General features: G+C 64.5%; 2 protein-coding genes across 2 annotated transcripts; one reads left to right on the top strand and one right to left on the bottom strand.

Moving 5' to 3' along the window:
* Positions 1–277: 277 nt before the first annotated feature.
* Positions 278–20,843, top strand: ARID3A (AT-rich interaction domain 3A). The gene is made up of 9 exons (XM_064396132.1): positions 278–405; positions 2,857–3,780; positions 4,333–4,648; positions 15,667–15,739; positions 16,744–16,927; positions 17,107–17,354; positions 17,647–17,943; positions 18,022–18,108; positions 18,203–20,843. Exons 2-9 carry the CDS (start codon positions 3,368–3,370, stop codon positions 18,397–18,399), a joined length of 1,815 nt encoding a protein of 604 aa, XP_064252202.1. The 5' UTR covers positions 278–405; positions 2,857–3,367; the 3' UTR covers positions 18,400–20,843.
* Positions 1,328–2,464, bottom strand: LOC135284504 (proline-rich protein 2-like). The gene is made up of 2 exons (XM_064396041.1): positions 2,375–2,464; positions 1,328–1,990 (listed from the first exon to the last, which is right to left on the bottom strand). The coding sequence occupies exons 1-2, from the start codon at positions 2,462–2,464 to the stop codon at positions 1,328–1,330; spliced, it is 753 nt and encodes a 250-aa protein (XP_064252111.1).
* Positions 20,844–21,449: the final 606 nt, after the last annotated feature.

Raw genomic sequence — 21,449 nt, 5'->3', positions numbered from 1 at the left:
CCGTTGCCCCCCGTTAACCGGCCCCCTTCCCCGGTTCTCCCGGGCCCGCGCCCTGCCCGGCGCCGTTCCCCGCCCGCCCGCGAGGCGGCGCTGCGGCCGCGCCCCCGCCGCCCCGCCGCGCGCAGCATTTGCATACCGACCAATGGCGGCGGGGGGCGGGGCGCCCCGCCAGCGATCAACCAATGGCAGCGCGGGGCGGGGAGGGGCGGGGCGCGCCAGGCGAGGCGGGCCAATGGCGGCGCGGGGCGGGGCGGCGCGGGGCGGGGCCGGGCCCCGCCGCCCGCCCGCCGCCCGCCCGCCCGCGGGGAGAGCAGCGCCGCGGGCCCCGCGCGCACCGGCCCCGCCGAGCCCGACCCCGGGCGGCCGCGGCTGCTATGCGGCTTCGCGGCGCACGGCCTGCACCGGGTAAGGGGGACGCGCCGCCGCGCCGGCCCCGAGGATGGGGTCGGCACCGAGAACGGGACCTCCGCCGCCGCCGTAGCCGGGACCGGGAGTCGGGGGCTGGGCGGGAGCGGGGCAGGGGACCGGAGCGCTGGACCGGCCGCCTCTCCGAGGTGGGCTGGGCCCTCCGCTGTCGGTGCCGGGCGGGAGCGCGGCGCCCCCTCCCCCCGCGGCCGGTTACCGGCCGCCTCCCCCACTCGGGGCTGCGGTTCCTCCCCCGCGGCCGTTCCCGGCCTGGACGCCCCGTTCTCCCCGGGCGCTGCTGGCCGGGCCGGGCAGAGCCCCGTGGCCCCGCCCGGTGCCCCCCCCCCCCCCCAGCCCTGCGGTCTCCCGGGTCCGGTCGGCGGAGGGGCCAGGCCGGGCCGACCCGGGCTCGCCTCTCCGTGTCGGGAGCGGCCGTTTCCCCCCGTTCGCGGGAGCAGGGCCCGTTTGCGCCCCGCCGCCTCCGTGCCCGGTCCTTCCGCGGGCCGCCGGTGCCACGTGCCGCCGGGAGCGGGGCCGGGCTCCGTTTTGGGGATGGAACTCCTCTCCTGGGGTCCCCAGCCCCGTCCGCCCCCGGGGACGGCACCCACCGGGCACCCACCCGGTCCTCCTCCTCCTCTTCCTCACTCCGTCCCCGCGACAGCCCCGGAGCCCTTCCCGGCAATGCCGGCAGCCCGCCTGGGGGTGTCCGGCCGCGGCCAGCCCGGCCCCGGTGTCGGTGGCACAAAGGGCCTTCCGTCACACCCCCGCCGCCTATTTTTAGCCGCTGTCGCTCCCGAGCACCTGCCCCGGGTACGCGGGTGACGCCGCCTCGGGTCCCTGGCGGGGACCCCCGTCACCGCCCCGCGGCGGGCACGCACCGCGGCCCCGGGCGGCCGGAGGGACAAAGGGGCACGGCTCAAGGTCACCGGGGTGCCACGGGGCCCTGGCTGTGGCCTCGCCACCCCGGCTGCCCTGTGGAGCAGCGGCAGCGTGGCCGCGGTGCTGGAGGAGGCGGCCCGGTGCTGGCACCGTGTCGCCCGGCGAGCCGCGGCGGCGGCGGGGAGCACGTGCCCGGCTCGGTCTGGCTCCGGTTCGCTCGTGGATGGCGCTGGGGACGGGGTTCGGGTGCGGGGCGGGGCGGGCAGCGTCCCTGCCGCGACCTCTCCTCCGTGGTGGAGGAGAGAAACTGAGGCACGCTGGCCCACTTGTGCCGCGCCTCCGTGGCTCCCGGTGGAGGCGGTGGCTGCTGAGGTCGCCGTGACGGTGGCGACGTGTCCGTCCGTGGCGTGAGCCGAGCCCGGCCGGGCCGGCAGCGGATGCGCGGGGGAAGCGGCTCCCGCCCGCCCGGCCGCGGCCCGGCCCGCACCGGCAGCGGGTTCCTCTTTCCAGAATGCGCGGGACCGTGGCGGGGCTGCCGGGCCCTGCGCGCCGCCGGCTGTCCTGGCCCCGCAGCCCTGGGTCTGGCCCCGCGGGCAGACCCCGTGAGGGTCCTGCCGTGCGTGCCCCCGGGCAGCTGGAGCGGGGATTGCCGGTACACGGCACGACCGCGGGGCTCGGTGAGCTCCTTCCCCGGTGAGCTCCTTCCCTGCCGTCAGTGCAGGCGAGGTCACTGCTGGGAACTGGCTGGATGCAAGGGCTGCTGGCCTCACTGGGGCTTGCTGGCCTCACTGGGGCTTGCTGGCCTCACCGGGGCTGTTTGCCTCACCAGGGCTGCTGGCCACACTAGGATTGCTGGTCACACCGGGGCTGCTGGCCACACCAGGGGCTACTGGTCTCATCACCAGGGCTGCTGGCCTCACCGGGGTTGCTGGTCACAGCGGGGCTGCTGGTCACACCAGGGCTTGGGAGCGCAGTGCTAGAAGAGGTCCAGACTGGAGTGTTGGGGTTCAGCAGGGCCCAAGTGCTATGTGCTGATCCCCTCGGTGTTTTCCAGCGGGGCAAAGAACACATGAGCTGCTTGCAGCCCCACCTTGGAGTCCCCGGGGGAAGGGGAGCGAGGGGGCTCTGGGGGCGGTTGGCAGAGCCTGTCTGCCCGGGTTTCAAGGCTCTGCCTGTCCATCCCCTGGGATCTGCCCCGGGGTGCTTTGGGGCCCCTCCGCTGTGCAGCGCAGACCCCAGCGCTGCCCACGCCCCAGTGCCATCACTGGGGAGCCCAGTGCTCCCAGTGCCGTGTGTCCCTGGTGGGGATGTGCCTTGTCCCCTCTGGGGGACCCGGTGGACGTCCCTCCCCAGGGCCTGTTATCTGCGGGCGTGGGTCCACCGGTATCCGCTGCCTGCAGGGCCGGGCAGGGCTATCGGGTCCGGCAGGCCCCTTCCCCCTCCAGCAGCAGGCCCGGCCGCCCTATCTCATTAGCTCGAGATTAATGAGGCTCCTGCGCTGTCTTTAACTCCTTCCTGCTCACCAGCTCCTGCCCACAGCTCCACTGACCCTCTGCTCTACTTCTCCCACAGGTTTGCGCCGACGCCTGCCGGACACTGACCCAGCTGAGGATTAGGGACACCGGCTGTGAGCAGGGGACCCCGAGGCTGCCACCCCCAGAAAGTGCCAGCTCTGCGAGGGAAAGGGTGATGTGCCGTGCTCCAGCTGCTGCCTGCTGAGCCTGAGGAGGAGTTTTGGAGCCTGCCTGGGACACTTTGCCCGACAGCAGCAGCACCCCAACCCCACCGGGCAGCACAAGCCTGCGACACACCGTAGCCCTTAAGCCAAGGAGACATCGGACCAAGCCTGAGGGGGGTCAAGGGCCACATCCTTCTTCCCTAACCCGCTGTCAATTCCTGCCCTGACGGCACTGCCCTCGCCCCCCGGCAGCCCCCTCCAGGGCTGCCTCCCTCCGGCGCTGCCCAGCTTTGGCCGCCAGCCCCGCTGGAGCGCGGCAGCCTGCCGGGCGCTGCCCCCCGGGCACTGCCCCCCGGGTGCATCGCCCCCCGCCCCCCCGGGGACCCCCCGCCTGCCGGCAGAGCCATGAAGCTGCAGGCGGTGATGGAGAACCTGCAGCGGCAGCAGCGCGCGCGGCTGCAGCAGGCGCTGGAAGCGCGGCAGCAGGAGCAGCAGCAGCAGCCACCGCGCTGCTCGTCCCCCTCGGCGCAGCCCTCGCAGCCCCCGGGGCAGCCCCCTGCCAGCAGCCGGGGCCGCGGGCAGGATCCGGCCTCTTCGGAGGAGGGAGCGGAGCCGGAGAGCGCGCACATCCAGCGGGCGCAGATGGCCGCCCTGGCTGCCATGCGGGCGGCTGCTGCCGGCCTCAGCCACTCGCCCAGCCCGGGGCTGTCGGATGAGAGCCAAGCCTCCGAGGAGGAGGAAGAGGAGGAGCGCGGCGAGGAGGAGGAAGATGGTGGCGGGTACCAGCAGGAGATGGGCTCCGAGGAGGAGGAGGAGCTGTGAGTGTGCTCGGGCAGTGCTCAGGGGTTTGGGGAAGGGGCGGGGAAGTGGCACAACACTGGTGGGTTTGGGCACAGCGTGCTGGGGAGGCTGTGGGGATCCTGTGGCTTGGGGCGGGTTGTGGGTTAGAGCTGTTGGGATCTTTCAGAGCAGGAGGTGCTGAGAGCAGTGGCTCGGCTCTGTGGCAGTGATTCCTCGTGCTGGGTTGGCACAACATCCCATCTCTGCCCAGCAGCCACGTGAGGCTGGGACAGAGGACCCCAGGCTGGTGTTAAATTATGCAGGACCCTTGGCTGCCTCCAGCATGCATCCTCTCAGGGCAGGGCAGGGCCAGGAGCCATCTGGCAGAGGAGAGGTCTGTGACAGAGCTGCTCCTGGAATACTGGGGGCTGGCCATGCCCCACAGAGCTGCCCCCACCAATGGGCTGTACTGGGGCTCCACGGTGTGCTGGGTGGGTGGTCCCAGCCCCGCAGCTGGGGCGGGCAGGAGAGAGGGATGGGCCTTGGGGAACCAGCGTGGCACCAAACCTCTCCTCTCCTCCTGGCTCCAGAAAGGGCAAATGGGATGAAGACGACTTTGAAGAGGACCTGGGTGAGGAGGAAGAGGAAGAAGAGGACGAGGAGGAAGAGGAAGACTACGAGGAAGAAGAAGACATGGGAGAGGAAGGGCTCAGCTCAGCAGAGGCGGTGCGGGCGGGTGCGGGATCCCTGCTGCTCCGCAAGCCCCCGGCACCCCAGCACTACCGGGGGGAGCCCCCACGGCTGCCAGGGGGACAGGAGCGGCTGCCCCCCGGCCTGGGCCACACTCAGCCCCCGCCACCAGCACCTGACCACGGCGACTGGACCTACGAGGAGCAGTTCAAGCAGGTACGTGCCCACCGAGACACACGTGTCCCTGCCGTGCCACCCCTCTCCCTGCTCCTGCGCACCCCTGTGTCCTCACCAGCGTGGGGAGATGCCTCTGGCAGCGCCGCCTCCGGCAGCGTTCTCCTCGGATCCAGCTGCTGTTGTCATTAGGAATGCGTGGGATTTCTCCGGGGTTTTAGTGCTGGGCTCAGTCTCGCCCCTTCCCTGGTCGGGTGACTCTGAATGGATCCCGTGTCCGGGTTGTTCTGGTACAGGCAGGCAGTGCCATTGGGTTTGCTGCAGGGATCTGGGAGGATTCTTGCTGAAAATTATGAAAAAATCACCCCAGACTTGCAAATCTGATGGATCTCTTGGTTTCCCTCTTCTCCACTCTCCCCAAGCCATTTTCCATGGGGTCCTGTCTGTCTCCCATCACTACAGAGCTGATGCCTGGCAGGACAACTCTGGCCCCATAGATGCTTGGTGGGGGGCAGAGCTGCACCCCTGCTGCTGCCAAAATGCCGTGAAAAAGTGAAACCAGTGAGAAAGCACCTGGCTGCCCTCCTCAGTGCCTTCCCCAGGCAACGGGGCCAGCACATTCCCACTCTCCTGGTGCCAGAGCTGGCTGCAGTCTGCTCTCACTGGTAGAAGAAAACGTGCTGCAGCCAGGGCTCCCCGGGGGCTGCCCGGTACCTTTGATGTGTGTTTAAATACATCAGAGTTCGGGGCTGGGGGAAGGGGCAGGACCAGCAGCAGCAGATGGGACCCAGATGGAGCGGCCAGGGCATGGTGGCCTTTGAGGAGGGATGCGACCACCTCTGCCCCTTCACTTTCAGGAGGCTGTCGCATCCCTTCCGAAACGGGGGAAGGGGCTGCCGGGGTCTGCTGGCACATGTGGATGTGGGCAGGCTCAGAACAGGGCTGGCAGAGGGAGCACCAGCAAGCAGGGAGCATGTGGCCATCCTCCTGGTGCTGCGGGGATGGAGGGATGCTCTGTCCAGCTGGAGGGACGGAGGGACGCTCCTGCCCTGCGCATCCCTCGTGCCGCTGCACCCCGGCTTACCTGCTCTTCTTGTGGTTTCTCTCTCTCGTGCTTCCTGCCGCCGGGGAACGAGGGGCCAGGGCCGTGAACTCGTAGCTGTGAAAAGGCTTTTCAATACCGCAGCTCTGATCTTCCTGTTCGTCAACGTGTCAGTGCCGTGGCCCAGGCTGTAACCCGCAGCACTCGGGAACACCAGCCGCGTTCCCCGCGCTCCCCCTGCCCCCCAAGCCGTGCCCCTCTCCCTGAGCACCCCCTCTCCCTCCATGTCCCTTCCTGGGGTCCCTGGGAAGAGCCCAGCTCGGCGGAAGCAGCCGGAGGGGGTTGAAAGCCTCCGTGGGCGGGTGGAGGAGCGGCGGCGACGCGCTGGGCCCGGAGAGGCTTTCCCCGGCACGTCAGCCCGTGCGGCCGCGCTTGGATCGCGGCCCCTGGACCGGGGCCAGGGGGTTGCTGGCGCAGCCGGTGCTGGCCGGGAGCTCCTCCTGGCCGGCCTCCAGCGCGTGCCGCCGGGCTCCATCCCAGCCCAGCTGGCGCAGCCTGGGAAGGAGCAGCAGGAATGTAAACAGCGAGGGCAGCGCGGGGCAGGGGATGCCGTACCCCAGCCCCGCTCCTCGCTGCGCTGGAGGCGCCTTAGGGGGAGCCCCGGCAGCAGGGCACAGCGGGGTCTCGGTGTGGGTGAGCCAGCAGGGTTGTGGTGCTGTGTGTGGCTGTGCCGGTGTTCTGCCTGCTTGCTATGGGTTATTTTGGGGTTGATTTTATTATGCCAAGGAGCTCCTCAGCACCGGCAGCACCCCTGCTCTCCCACCAATCTTTAATTTCCCTGGCTGTCCAGCTCTCCCAGCTGGGAGTTCAGATCCAGTTTGGATTCAGGTCTGGTTGTGCTGGTGCCGCCAGCATCTTTGGCCTGTGGGTCTCTGTGCTTGAGGACACCATCCTCACCGGGCAGTGCCACCATCCAAGCCCCCGTGCCTGTCTCCACACCCAAACCCTGGCAGCCAGGGGCTGCCCCCATCCTCCACTGCCAGGTTTTATTGACCCATCTGGGACAGATTCCTGTGAACTGGTGCTCGGCTGAGCCGTGGGGGGCCCGGAGGCAGGAGGATGGGGCCCACTTCAAGGGAGGAGGAAGGGGAGGGCGTGAGGAAGAGTTATGGAGGTGAGGGAGGTTAGGGAGCCGGCGCGTGGCACCTCCCCGTCCCCAGGGACGGCTACTGCACAGGCAGAGGTCAGCTCGGCCTGACCCGGGCGCTGCCGGCGCGGGCAGCAGAACAAAGGAGCCCCCAGCACTCTGGGAACTCGGGGCAGCGGTTGCCCAGGGCACCGTGGCTCCTCGGGGTGGGGGGGAAAGGGGGCATTTTCTGGGTGGGAAGAGGCTCCCCGTGGGAAATGGCTAAAAATCCAGCAAGCTCCTGCCAGCAAAGGGCTGCTGGGGGTAGAACTGCTCGGAGTTCTGTACCCCAGCACTGTGGGGGCTCTGCTGCTGCTGCCCCCCAGGATCCCTGCTCTGATATTTCTGTTTCATTACTGCTGTTACTGCTCCCTGCTAATACCGGGAGTGGGAGGAGTGGGAGCCTCCGGTGGAGTGGCAGCCCCTGGAGCTGGAGTTTCCAGCCTCTGCCTCTTTTGGAGTTTCCTGTGCTGCTGGTGCTCCCTCAGGCACGGGCACCCTGCATGCCAGTACCCCATCCCACATGGCAGGAGCTCGAGGAATCCATCTCCCCGTGTTCACCTGGCTGCAGCAGCCACCACTCTCCCTCTGGGCTTCTCCATTTTGGGTGCTCCCTTTTGGGGTGTCCTAAGGCTGCCTCAGGCTGATGTTTACCACCCCGTTTCTGCTTTGGGAAGGATTTAAGAGGTCACCGCAGTGCCAGTGGGAGGCTGTGCCAGCCAGGGGGTTTCGGGGGGTGCTGGTGCTTTAGTAGGGCAAGAGGTTTCTTGTGTTGGGGACATCTGAGCCGTGCCGGTGGCACACAGGCGCGAAAACCTCAGCCCTTATCTCGGGTGGTGCAGCGCACCCCGAGATACAGCGTTTCAAAGTGCACTGGTGGGGGAAAAATAAACCGAAAGCAACTCAGCGACCTCGGCAGGGCTGCGGGGGTGGGTGAAACCGGAGCCCCCTCCGCCCAGACCAGCCCTGCGCACATGGCTGGTGGAACTGGGATTTTCCAGGAGGGTCTGGAGGAGCAGAGAGCCCGTAGCTCCTCTGAATCCCCCAGGAGCTGGTTAAGGCGTGGGGGATCCCCTCTGAACCCCTTTCTCCCGTGGATTATTCTCCTTTTCAAAGCCCAAAGCCAGCTGGGGGCGTGGGGCCTGAGCAGGGGCCCCGTGGCCTCTTAACGAGGGCGGGAGGGTCCATTTACTTTCTTTAAAATATTGATTAGAGCTTTATTGCATTAGCCAGCCGAGCGGATGAGCCGCCCCCAGGGAGGGCGAGGGGGCCCCTGAGCAGGGAAGGGGGACCCGGGTGTCATCACACGGCCGGGGGGCCGCTGCCCCCCACCCAGAGGCAGTTTGGCTCCCAGATAAGGGGCAGTGCCCTGGGGCCCCCGGTTGGGCGCTGCTGTGCCGGGGAGGTGATTGCGGTGCCTGGCCAGGCCAGCAGCAGATAAGGCAGGCAAGGGGGGATCTGAGCAGGACAGCACTTTGGGAGCAGTGGGGGAGTCACCAGTGGACCCCTCCCAGGAAAAGGGGCTGCGTCCTGCCCGCCCACCCATCACCCCTCTCACCCTGCACCGGCGTGCCAAGGGGTGCTCCCAGCCGGGGATCTGGCGCAGTAATTGGCTCATAGAGCTCAGGGAGCATTCCCGGGGCTCTAATCCCACCAGATCCCTGGCCAGAGGTCAGGGACTTCTCGGCGAGAGCGGCTTAGCCGCCGAGTGCCTCCCCCAGCCAGACGCCCGGGTGCTCACAGGTGCTGGTCCCGGCATCTGAGCACTCGTGGAGACATTTCTCCAAACAAGACCCAGGATGATTAATGAGGCTGAGGGACAGGGGACACCTCCTTGCTGCTCGGGGTGCCCAGCCAGTGCCTTCACCCAGCTGGACTGTGCCCCCAACACCCCTTGTCTCGGGAGCTGGGCTGGCTCCCCACAGCTGGGGCATCACCTGCTTGTGTCCCCCCGAGGGGGCATTTCCCCCATGCCTCGACCCCCCCAGAGCCCCATTTCCCCCACCCCTGGCCCTCCCAGAGCCCTGTTCCCTCCACGCCCCAGCCCCCCGGGCTGACTCAAGGGCTGCGGAGGTGGCGGCCGCCTCCCCTCTCTCTCAGCACAGCTGAACTAACAGGGTTTATTTAAAAGGGAAAAAAAAAAAAAAAGAAAAGAGCAGTGCAGGGAGCAGGGCCTTTGTCAGCAGAGCCCCCTGCCCCCACCGCGGCGTTGGGCAAGGGCAGCATTGCTCCATCACCCTATTTCTGGCCCAAACCGCAGGAGAAATGGCAGCTGGTCCCAGGGCCTGGCCGGACGTGCTGCAATCAGGGGCCAGGGCGGGGGGTGTTTGGGGCTGGGGGGCCCTGCTCAGAGCCCCTGGGGCAGCCAGGCTGGGGGCTCAAGGTGCAGCTCCTGGCCCAGCTCGTGACCCGCTCCCTGACCCTTCCCATGGGTCACTTAATCTGCCTGCGCCTGGGTTCCTGCTCTGGCTGGAGCTCGGGATAATCCACCCTGCGCTGGGGCTGCCGCAGGCCGGGGCTCACCCCTGGGGAGAGTCCCCTGCTCCTGGGTGTCCCACGGGGAGGGTGTGGCCGTGTCACTTCTGTGGCAGCAGTCCTTTGGGAAAGGGTTCCCTGTCCCCCACAGCAGCTGGCTCGGGTGTCACCCTGGTACAGGTGGCAGTGGGAGCACCCAGGCAGGTACCAGCCCTAAACCCCTTCAGCACAGGGAAACCTCCTGCCCTTGTTTCCCCTCTACCCACATCCACTGTGGAGTCTCCAACTTGGGCACCAGTGCCTGATTTTGGAGATTCCAGCACCTGGGACGTGCTGTCCCACACTGCCACCCGCTTGGGTGCCACAGTGGGATGGGGTCTGTCACTGTGGTGCCATCGCAGTGCCCACCACCACCACCCTCTCCTCTCAGCGTGAGGAAACCGTGAGGTTTCGGCGCTGCTAGAGCAGCTCAGCGGTGATGGTTCCCGGGGCTGACAGCCCACAGCTGGCTCCTGTCAACCCCATCTGTGGCTGCTGGACCCCTTCCAGCTCCTCCAGCGGCTCTGCCGTGGGCTTCCCAGGCGTTCCGTGCACCCTGGCCCTGCCCACGGGACCCCAGGGACCCCCACGGTGGTGCTGACGGAGGGCAGAGGTGCAGGACCTCGCATTTCAGGAACAGATTTGCAATTAGCCAAATCCCAGCGGGCGGTGGAAGCCCCGGTGACTCATCTGCCGGGGCTTACCGCGATCCCCTTCTAAGACGATCATTTACATATGGTGGAATTTAAACCCCCCGTCTTGGCTTCCAGGCCTTGCTGCTGCCACCTCACCCGGGTCAGCTCCTGAATGAGGGTCTTGGCCCTCCAGCCCTCAGTGGCTTCACCCCGGGAGGCTTGGGAGTCACACAGGAGGGACAGCCCAAGCTGGGGGTTCACCAGGTGCCCCAAGAGTTGGAGTTGGCTGCTCTGGCCACATTTCCCCAACTCAGCGCTGCGTGGCTCATTCTCAGCTGCCCTCCCTGTGTCTGCCTGGTGGCAGGAGCCTGGTGTCCTTCCTCGGACGAGCTTTCTCAACAGCGCCTGACTGCGCTGGATTAATATTTGTACAAGGTCCGGTGTGATAGCAAGCATGTGTCAAGGGCATGCACCAGCACGCACACAGCGAGAGCCGGGAGAGCTGCCGGGCTGGCTCCCATCCAGCCGGCCAGGGGAACAGCCCCAGCACCCCAATTCTCCGTGACCCCTCACCAGCCTGTGCCCCACGTCCGCACTCACACACGGAACCACTTTTGATTCCATCCAGAGCCTGGTGAACTGCCATTGGAAACGCCAGGGCAGCAGGAATCGCTTCCTCCTCCGCGGGAAGGGAGCAGACAGCAGTCCCGGGAGCCGGTGTGAGCCCGGTTCGTGGCGGGGACACGGAGCCCGGGATGCTGGGAGCTGCCGGCTGGCTGGGCACGGCCGTGCTGGGGAGGGCGGCCGACGGCGCACACGGACAATGGGGGGTCAGCGGGGTTAAACGGTGACTAATTCGCCCTTTCAGCGTCCCCTCCGCCGCTCGGGGACACCCGCCGTGCCGTGACACCCGCCGTGCCGCGACACCGCCCGCACACCCCCAGGGTCACCCCCATGGCTCCTTCCCCCACCCCCCTGGAGGAGGAGATGGGGTCCGGGTGGTCTCGGGGACCCCCAGACTGCCGTGCAGATGGATCGGGATTGGGTTTGTCACCGATGGATCCTGTGCCCACCGTGTCCCCCCGGCCCGAGGAGGAGGAGGAGGCGCTGGGTCAAACAGGCACCTGCGGTCGGGCCGTGTCCCCTGAAGAGGGGACAATGCTGGGAACTGGTGTGAACAATGGTGCCGACGGGAAGCTCCCGGACCCCTCCCCAGCTACCCCCGCGGAAGCGGCCCCCCAGCCCGGCCGTGCTCGGGCGGCAGGAATCCCGCCGGGCCGGTCAGTGGAGTCACCGGCCGTGCGGGCGAGCCTCCAGCCAGCACATCCCCCACGAGCAAACTGTTGGGAGATTTTTGGGGAGGGGGCACACACCACCCTGCCCCCAGCAGCCCCTTCCCACGGGGGGTTGTGCCCTGGGGGGCTCGCGGGGGGGGGGATTAGGGATGGGGACAGCCAGGGGTGAGCTGTACCTAAGCCGAGCGCTTTATCTGCAGAGGAATCTGCTCCGGGGCTGGACGCTCCCTTTGCCCTTCACCGGGAGGGGTTGGCCCCAACAAACCCCGTACCCCACACCGGGGGGACTGTGCCCGAAGAGGGGCTGCTCCCTCGGGCACCCCCCAGCCCTGAGTCAGCCGTGGCCTTACGGGAAATCACATCCCCAGCGCCTCCCAAACGTCAATCCTCGGCTCTGGTTTTTACAAATGACTTTCTTATTCTGAATAAGTGCCCTCTCCGACCCCACTGCGGGTCCCGGCGTGCCAGAGGCCGGGGGCTGTGTATGGGCTGGGAGTGGGACGGGAAACGCGCCATAAATGTGTTTATTCTTCGTTAAAGAACTCGTTAGTGTGCGAGGGCTCTTCCCCAGCCCAGCGTGGCCCCTCGCTGTCCGCGGGACAAAGGGATGCATCCCCGGGGGCTGCCAGAGGAAGGAAGGAAAGAAAAGGAGAGAAGTAGCCCCTCAAGCCTGTCAGCGCTGCTCCTGCTACCTGCCCAGAGAGGGTGGGCTCTCCCCACCACTGCCTGCCTTGTGTTTTTTCCTTAAATACAGGAATTTGGGGGAGTTTAGCCCCTGGAAGGTGGCGGCTGCCACCAGCCCCCATCCCGCTGCGGTGGCCCTTGGGTCTGCCCCCAGTCCTCACGTCACGCTGTGCACGTCCCAAACCGGTTTCGGAGAGAAGGAGGAAAACCGAGAGTGTTGCCACTTCCTGGCAATGGAAAAGAAACTTGAAAATTAATCCCCGAGGCCTGAAAACCCGGAACCAAGCTGGCGGGGGGGGGGGAAGGGGAGGTGTTTTTAACTCGGACGTGGGATGCAGGGACACGGACTCCTCCGTGTGGGCTCATGGGGCAGACAAGGGACTCGTGCCGAAGGGGGGATTTGCCTGGCACCAGCATGACCCCCGGCATTCCCAGAGCCTTGTGAAATACTGCTTCCCCTCCTGCTTGTAACTGCCCCCCTTGCCCCAGCTCGGGGGGGTTTGGGGAGGGCTTGGACCCCCAGCACACACTGAGCCCGTGCCGAGGGCTCTCCCGCATTCCTGGCATTGCCAAGGGGCCGCCTCCCGCCTGCCCTTTGAAAGCCAGCGGGTCGGGATTTTCCTGTAATCTGGTTTGAAACATTAATCCGGTCATCCACACCAAACGCCGGGCCGGCATCCTGCCGGGGCGCTGGGCCGGGGTCAGGGCCACCCGCCCACCGCCTGCCTAATTCCTCCTCCACTTAATTATGGATCTGCTGGCAACGGCCATCTGGCTCCGTGTCCTCAGCCGGCCGGGGGCCGGGGCCGAGGGGGCTGCGCTGCGGCCAGGTGGGCTGGACGCTGTGCCCAGAGCCACTGGCATCAAGCATTCACTCTGGGCTGGGTCAGCACTGGGAGCACTGGGTGCTGGAGTCACATCTCCCAGCCCAGGGGACACTCAGGGAGGTGGGGGGCATCTCCTGCTCCCCCCAGGCAGGCTGGGGGTGGCTGTGCCGCGGTGCCCCCTGCCACCACACCCTGCCGTGGGGACCCCACGGTAAGAGGATATTCCTGGGGCAGCTGCGTTATGGATTAAGTGGTTTCCAGCTCCCTAATTACGAAACATAAATGTATTGACTCAGCGGCACCGGGCGGCCTTGCCTGCGGCTCGTGCACGCCGGTACCTTTGCACCGAGCACCGAGACGCTGCGTGTCCCTGCGAGGAGCTGGCCTTGAGCTGAGCAGAAACCAGGGCTGCGAGCAGGAAGCAGGGCACAGGCACGGGGCAGGGATCAGCACCAAGCAGGCACAAGACTCAGCACCTGCTGATTTCGGTGCGGCGGTGCCGGCAGCCGCCGGCCTGTGCCAGGCTCAGCTGCGCGCTGGGTTTCGCACGCTGCCAAAACCAGAACGTTTCTGTTCCCCAATTTGCATTCTGAGCCCCGCTGTCCCAGCTGTCCTGCCCTGCCGTTGGGGCTCTCGGGGCGCCGGCTGCGTTGCCGTTGGCTGCGGATGGCGTCAATGCAAGGAAATCCTGCGAGGGGCAGCTGGGAGTCACTCGTCTCTGTCCCCTTCCGTGTCCTGCCTGTGCTCGGGGTTGAGGGGAGCCGGGGTGGTAAGGGAGGACAGGGGCAGCTTGGCAAATGCACTCTGTCACACGCCACAGTGCATGCCAGGCACGTCCCGGCCATGGCTGGGCATGTCCTCACCCCACAGTGCTGCCGGATGAGCACCTTGGGCAGGTGCCCATCACTGGCAGTTGGTTCTGCTGGCAGAGGCAGGGCTAAACCAGGGTTTGGGGGGTCCCAAGGGGAGCCTGTTTCTCTGCTTGGCACTGCAGTGGTCAGTGAGCAGCTGCCAAGTGCAGCGAAGCTGTCGAAGTCTCGCCGGTAACCATCAGCAGCAGCTTGTGCAACATCCTTTGCCCTCGTGGCTGGTGTGCCGGCAGGGCTGCGAGGTCACCGGGCAAGAACGGGGATCCCTGTGCCCACCCTCCCTGGGGACCCCCATGGCTTCATCCCACTCAGGGGTGAGACTGGCTGCAGCCAGCTGAGCTTGGCATGGGACCACCGGGGCTGGTGGGAGGCCGGCACTCGAGGCAGCCGCCCGCCACGGCCGCTAATCCCCCTGTCCTGGCCGGCCACGCTCTCCTCAGCTGACGGTTAATTTTCTTTCATCCTCTTAAACGCGTCCATTCCCCTCGGGACTGAGTCCGGGGGGGCTGCATCATGACACCGAGGGTCTTGGAGGTGGGTGAACCAGCGTGTTCGGTGCTGCCCCAGGATGGCTCCCTGCAGGATCGGGCGCCGGGGAAGCCCTTTCTCTGTGTGTGGCTTTTGGAGCTGCTCAAGGAAACGGGGGAGGCTGGATTGGCACCAGCCCAACATCCCTCAGCTGGCACAAGTAGCCCGGTGGAGCTCAGCCCCAAAAATCATGGCACTGCTGCTGCGCCGTGGCTCACTCCCCCCATGGCACTCCCACACCAGACCCCTTGCTAGGGTGGGAGAGGGGCTTTGAGGGTCTCTGCTGGTGGTGCTGGTGGCTCCTGCCCTTGCCCTGGGGGTGTGCAAGAGGCTGGACGAGCCTGCCGAGTTTCCCAGAGGAACTGGGGGGGTTTATGACCCCTCTTATCATGCGGCCCCATTGATCCCTTTGATCGGCGCCGGCGGGCGAGCCCGGCCCTGCAGGATCCGGATCCTCCCTGCAGGGCTGCGGGAGGAGGGGGCTCAAGCCAGGACCATGCCCACCCGTCCACCTGCCCACGGTCCTGGTGCCATGGAGGCAGTGGGCACATGGGTGACCCAGTGACCGGCAGGGGTGGCCCCGCAGTGCGTGCCTGGCGTGTTAGGGGGGTATTTACAGGGGTATTTATAGGCCCCACTGGCAGTTGTTCAGAGCTGTCATTGAGAAAAGCGGAGCTGTGGCCGCTGCCACGTTGGGAACGCCTGCCCCCACAGCCCTTGCTCTGACACCCTTCCCGGGATGGAGAGGGGATTATCCACCAGCCTCCAGGCAGAAGCAGCGCTGGGCTTCGGGAGAGGCTGCGTGGTGTGGTGTGGTGTGGTGTGGTGTGGTGTGGTGTGGTGTGGTGTGGTGTGGTGTGGTGTGGTGTGGTGTGGTGTGGTGTGTGCCTGCGGCGTGCCGGGCGCTCCAACCAGCCCATCCTGCGCCATAAATCAGGCAGGAATGTGCCGGGCTGCCGGGGTGGGGGGTCCCGGCTGAAGGTGCCCCAAGCAGAGCTGGTGATGGAGGTGCAGCGTGTCAGAGCCTGGCCCAGCCCTGCCTTCCCCAGTGCAGGACGTGTCCCTGCAGGGCCATGGCACGCTGGCTCCTGGCTGTGGCTCTCTGTGGCAGCACCCCAAGCGTGGAGGGGCCACGCTGAAGAGCTGCTGTGCTGAGCAGGCAGTGGAGGCTAAAAATAACCGGGGTCAGCGTTCCCGGGAGGAGCTGGGGCTGAGCACGGTGTTGGCAGCCTGGGAGCCACTCTGGCCGTGATCCCAGCACCGGCATCCTGGCGCTGAGCTCTGAGCAGGGCTGGCAGGGCGTGGCACAGTGGGGCACAAGGTCAGCCCAAGCTGCAGGAACCCCCTGGACCTCTGCAGGGACCCCCGAGCCATTTGGTGTCCTTTGAGGCACATGGCTGCTGCAGTGGGTGCCAGGGGTCTCAGGTTGGGGGACACACGGGTTGAGGGGGTTTCTGAGCATCTCTCTCTCCTTGTGCAGCTCTACGAGCTGGATGGTGACCCCAGGAGGAAGGAGTTCCTGGATGACCTCTTCAGCTTCATGCAGAAGCGAGGTGAGTACCCAGCTACACACCCACCCTGTGCCCACCCTGCTCCACCACACCCACCCTGCACCCCCCACGTCCCCCCCAAGGCCAGGGGCTCATTTCCTTGCCCCTCATTAGTGCCCTGAGGTCACGGCTCCGGCTGAGCTGCTGGTTAATCTTTAACCCCTCAGCACAGCGGGGTCAAACCTGCTGGGCTGGATCCAGAGCCTGCGGCCCCCCCCTCCCTTCACCCATCACACCCAGACCTGCAGCCCCTCCCCACACAACACCCCTGGCTGTGTGCCCCCTCTGCCCATTGCCTGGGTCATTGCAGCCCCTCGCTGTGCCCTCTCCCTGCCCGGGGAGAGGCCATGGCTGGGGGGCTGGGGGTGGGAAGGGCTGAAAGCCAAGCGTGCTCCTGCTCGAGGGTCTGGTTCCTGCGTGGAAAACAGCGCTGGAAGTGCTGACACAGGGCTGGCTCCGGCCCTTTGTCAGGCAGCTCTGGGAAGGGACGTGTGCCTGCACACGGGGGCTGGGTCCCCCCGGGTTCCCCTGGCTCTGTCCTGTCCCCTGCGGTCCCCCCACCATCCTGGCCCACCTGCATCCACTGGGGTCCCCCAGAGCCCCCTCACCGCAGGGCTGGGAGGGTGGAGACCCCGATGAGGGAGCAGGTGCTGCCAGCCCCCTCCTCAAGCTGGAGGTTTGAGCCCCCCCGGCTCAGAGGAGACCCTCACAGCCGGATTGTGCCGCCCCCGTTATAAATAACTCGCGTTGCTGGGTGCCGGCTCAGCCCGAGGAACCGGCTCAGCCACGGCGGGGCTGTGGCTGGAAACTGCGAGTTTCAGTTTCCTTTGTTCGGGGCTGATCTCAGCGGGAGGGCCCGAGGGCAAGGAAGGGGACAGTGGAAGGGGAGGGAGCAGCATGAGCCCCCCAGCCCCTCCACTGCCCCGCAGGGGTCTCAGCAGCTGTGCCCCCACTTTGGGTAAGAAAGCAGCACCCCAGAGCCGCTCTCTCCTCCCGCCGCTCCCCAGGGACCCCCGTGAACCGGATCCCCATCATGGCCAAGCAGGTGCTGGACCTGTACATGCTGTACACGCTGGTGACCGAGAAGGGGGGTCTGGTGGAGGTCATCAACAAGAAGCTGTGGCGGGAGATCACCAAGGGGCTGAGCCTGCCCACCTCCATCACCAGCGCGGCCTTCACCCTGCGCACCCAGTGAGCGGGGGCTCGGAGGGGAGGGGAGGGCAGGGGAGGGGAGGGGGCGAGCCCTTGGGGGTCCCTCTGCCTTGTGCGGAGGCTCAGCACAGCCCTGTGTGGGAGCGGTGGGGTGGCACAGGGGAAGGGGTGCCCAAGCCACCGCGTCGCCCTCACCGTCCCCGCCCGTGTGGCCGCAGGTACATGAAGTACCTGTACCCCTACGAGTGTGAGAAGCGCGGGCTGAGCAACCCCAACGAGCTGCAGGCGGCCATCGACAGCAACCGGCGCGAGGGCCGGCGCCAGGGCTTCGGCGGCTCCCTCTTTGCCTACTCGCCCGGCGGCACCCACGGCCTGCTCTCCTCGCCCAAGCTGCCGGTGCCGGCGCTGGGGCTGGCGTCTGCCACCAACGGCGGGCCCATCGCGCCAGGACAGAAGATCAAGAAAGGTAAGGATTGTTCTGGGGTCTGCCCGCTCCAGGGTTTGGTTGCAAGCTGAGCCCCCTCCTAAGCCCTGGAGATGTAATAATAATGGGGAGAGCTGGGGGAAGCGGGCAGGGGGGTGATGCTCCTCTCCCCTCCTTGGGCTCCAGGGTTCAGCCTGGCGACCCTGATTCCAATCACCCACCTCTGACCTTTGGAAGGACAGCAGGGCACCAAACTGTTGTGCCAGGGCCGGGGGGACACCCTGGGGTGGTGTCACCCCTGTGCCCCCACCCCTGACACCCGCTCCCCCGGCAGAGGAGGACTCTCCCATCCCCATCTCCATGCCCAGCCGGCTCCCGGTGTCACTGGCCGGGCACCCCGTGGTGGCGGCGCAGGCGGCCGCGGTGCAGGTGGCAGCGGCCGCCCAGGCCGCGGCGCTGGAGCAGCTGCGGGAGAAGCTGGAGTCGGGGGAGCCCCCGGAGAAGAAGCTGGCGCTGGTGACGGACGAGCAGCAGCGGCTGATGCAGCGGGCGCTGCAGCAGAACCTCCTGGCCATGACGGCCCAGCTGCCCATGAGCATCCGCATCAACAGCCAGGGCACGCGCTCGCCAGGTCAGTGCCGGCCCCGGCCTCCCGCCCCGGCCGAGCTCCCGGCCCCGGCGGGCTCCGTAACGCGGCTCTCCCCGGCAGAGAACCGCCCGGACGCCGCTGCCGCCAGCAGCAACGGCACCAACAGCATCAGCATGTCCGTGGAGATCAACGGCATCGTCTACACAGGTGAGGGGCTCCCCCGGGCACCGCTGCCCTGAGCCACGCTGCTGCTGCTCTCCGCCCCGTCTCACAGCAAAACTCGGATTTTCTCTCTCCCCAGGTGTGCTGTTCGCTCAGACGCCCGGCCCTTCCTCCTCCTCTTCCTCCTCCTCCTCCTCTGCCTACAGCAAAGGCAACGGCGGCAGCAGCCGGAGCAGCGGCGGCAGCGGGGTGGGGAGCGGCGGTGGGAACGTGCCCCCCGCCCCGGCCGGCCTGGCCGTGCCCCCCAGCTCTACCTCCAACAGCGCTTCGCCTTAACGCCCCCCAGCCTCGGGCCCCTCGCGGCACCGGCGCCCGGGGGGGGCACGCGGTCGCACCGGGGCTCACCGGGGTCTGCCGGGGTCTCGCTCGAGGCCTTGGCAGGGTCTCTCTGGGGTCTCGACAGGATTTCACTGGGGTCTCACCAGGGTTTCATTGAGATCTTGCCTGGGTCTCACTGGGGTCTCACCAAGGGTCTCACCCAAGGCCTTGCCAGGGTCTCTCTGGGGTCTTGCCCGAGGTCTCGCCGGGGTCTCGCCTGAGGTCTTGCCAGGGTCTCTCTGGGGTCTCAACAGGATTTCACCGGGATCTCACCAGGGTTTCATTGAGATCTCACCAGGGTTTCATTGAGATCTCACCTGGATCTCTCTGGGATCTCACCAGGGTTTCATTGAGATCTTGCCTGGGTCTCACCAGGTTTCATTGAGATCTCGCTTGGATCTCACTGGGGTCTCACCCAGGGTTTCATTGAGATCTCACCAGGGTTTCATTGAGATCTCACCAGGGTTTCATTGAGATCTCACCTGGATTTCACTGGGGTCTCACCCAGGGTTTCATTGAGATCTCACTGGGATCTCACCTGGGTCTCTCTGGGATCTCACCAGGGTTTCATTGAGATCTCGCCTGGGTCTCTCTGGGCTCTCACCAAGGGTCTCACCCCAGCTCTTGCCAGGGTTTCTCCAGGGTCTTCTCAGGCTCCCGATGGACTCTGCCCTCGTTCTCGTGTTGTTGGATTTTCCTTTTCCAGGCAGAAAAGCTTTAGCCCGGGGGGTTTTGCCGGAGCCGCCGGCTGTCCGGCTGCGCCGCTCCGGGACCGTTTACCTCACTCACATCACACTTTGCACTGTACATTTATTATTATTATTATTATAATTATTGTTATTTTTTAACTCGTGTTACCTCCAGACAGACGCACGGACGCCTGCCGACGCGAGCTCTAGCGAAACCCCCCGGAATTCTAAAGGAAAAGAAAAAAAAACAACCAAAAATCCTAAAAAAAAAATTGGAAATAGGGAGATATTTTATTCATTTCCATCCTTTTCCCTCCTTTGTTTTGGGAACTCCACTCTCTGCAGGATTTTAAGAGGTTGTTTTCGATTGTTTTGTTGTAAATAGCTTCTATTTTATTCTCTAAAAAAAGGAAAAAAAAAAAAGAATCAAACTTTTAACATGCAAATGATATATATTAGTCTTCATCAGGGAAAATGGGAGCTTGGAAAAAATTGGAATCTCCTTTCTCCTCTCCTTATCGGTGGTTGGGTCCAGCTCTGCTCCTTCCCCCACCGGCAAATCCTAATTTTTATTCCTCCCCTTGCATAAAACTACTGTTGAAAGCCACTTTGGGCTTCTTTCCTCCAAATCCAAGCAGGATCCAGAGGATGGGGATGCTCGGAGCTGCAGGACGCTCCGGAGCTCACGGACAACCCGAAGGACCTGAGCATTTATTTTAACCCTCACAATCTTAGTTGGGTTTTTTTTTTTTATGTTACTATTTTCCCCCCTTCAACCCCCTCCCACCCAAAAAAAAAAAAAAAAAAAGAAAAATATTCAGCCACATCTGCGTGAGACACAATCCAATCCGATACCGAAACGCCCTCGCCCCCCTCGGTATCTCCGTTCTCAGGTTCCCACCTGGAGCACAGGGTTTTTCCCCCTTCCCCAGGTGCCCCCAGGGGGGTGGGACCTCCCCCCCACCTTTATTTTTAATTTCACTCGGGGAAGCGGCGATCTCAGGGGATTTGGGTGGTTTTTTTCCAGCTGTTTTTTTGTCCCAGCTGGGTTTTTGTTGTTGTTTTCAGCCGGGTTTTGGGGTTTTTTTTGGAATCCCCTTGGTGGCTCCGTTTGGGGGGGGTCTTGGTGGCTCCGTGGACCCTTTTTTGGGGGGGCCTGGGAGGGTCCGTCCAGCTCCTGCTGCTGTTGGGGTCCAGCCCAGCTCCCCGCAAGGAGAAATTCCAAGGGGGAATTTTCACGCCCAGGGCAGGCTTAGATTTCCTTAGTGATTTTTTTTTTTTTGCATTGTACAGTCACTATTTTGGGTTGTTTTGGGGTTGTTTTTTTAATTATTTTCCCTCCCCTCCTTTCCCTGCCCCCCCCTTTATTTTTGTTTTTGAGAGCGGGTGACTTTCCACTTTATTTTTCTTTTTTTGCATATCGATTTAAAAATAATAAAAAAGAGCCTAAATCAGTTTTTTTTTTGGGGGGGGTTGGAAAGAAAATTAAACAAAAGGAGCTGCCCCAGCTGCAGCCGCCCCCCTCCCCCCAGCGTTGCATATCTTAACTCAGGTAAAAAAGGAAAATGAGAAAAGAAAAAAAACCACAAAAGACAAAAAAAAAAAGAAAAAAAAGGAATAAAAAAATAAACCACATTCTACCTCTGAGCGCGGCGGCCTCGGGCGCACCCGGGGCCCCGGTGAAAGATTTCAGTTTTGCAAAACATTCAGGTATTGAGACTTTTTGATTATTATTAAAAAAAAAAAATTAAAAAATTTAAAAAAAAAAGAGAAAATAAAAAACACTGAAAGTTTACATTTTATAATAACATTATTATACAGATTGTATTTAAACGTCAGAATATTTAAGACAATTGTAACCCTGTAAAGTGAAGAAATATTAAAAAAAAAAAAAAAAGTTGTGTTGTTTGGGGTTTCTTGCCCTGGGGGAGCCCACAGGGCTGTGGGGTATCCATAGGATTTCCTTATGGACTTGGGGTGTCCATGGGGTCCCTGTGAGGGTCCATAGGTTATGGGGTACCCACAGGGTGCCCATAGAGCTGGGAGGTATCCATGGGGTCCCTTTGGGGCTGTGGCGGTTTTGGGGTCTCCACAGGGTCCCCATAACCCTGTGGGATGTCTATGGGATATCATTGGGGTCCTTGTGGGGCTGTGGAAGTTTTGGGGTCTCCACGGGGTCCCCAATAACCCTGTGGGGTGTCCAAGGGGTCCCAGTTCCCATGGGGCTGTGGATGTTTGGGGTCTCCACAGGGTCCCCATAACTCCGTGGGGTGTCCCTGGGGTCCCTATGGGGCCGTGGAGGTTTTGGGGTCTCCACAG

This window comes from Passer domesticus, chromosome 21 (genome assembly GCF_036417665.1).
Source record: "Passer domesticus isolate bPasDom1 chromosome 21, bPasDom1.hap1, whole genome shotgun sequence".
Lineage (NCBI taxonomy): Eukaryota > Metazoa > Chordata > Aves > Passeriformes > Passeridae > Passer > Passer domesticus.
Note: the sequence above shows the minus strand (reverse complement) of the source record. Positions and strands in the feature narration are given on the sequence as shown.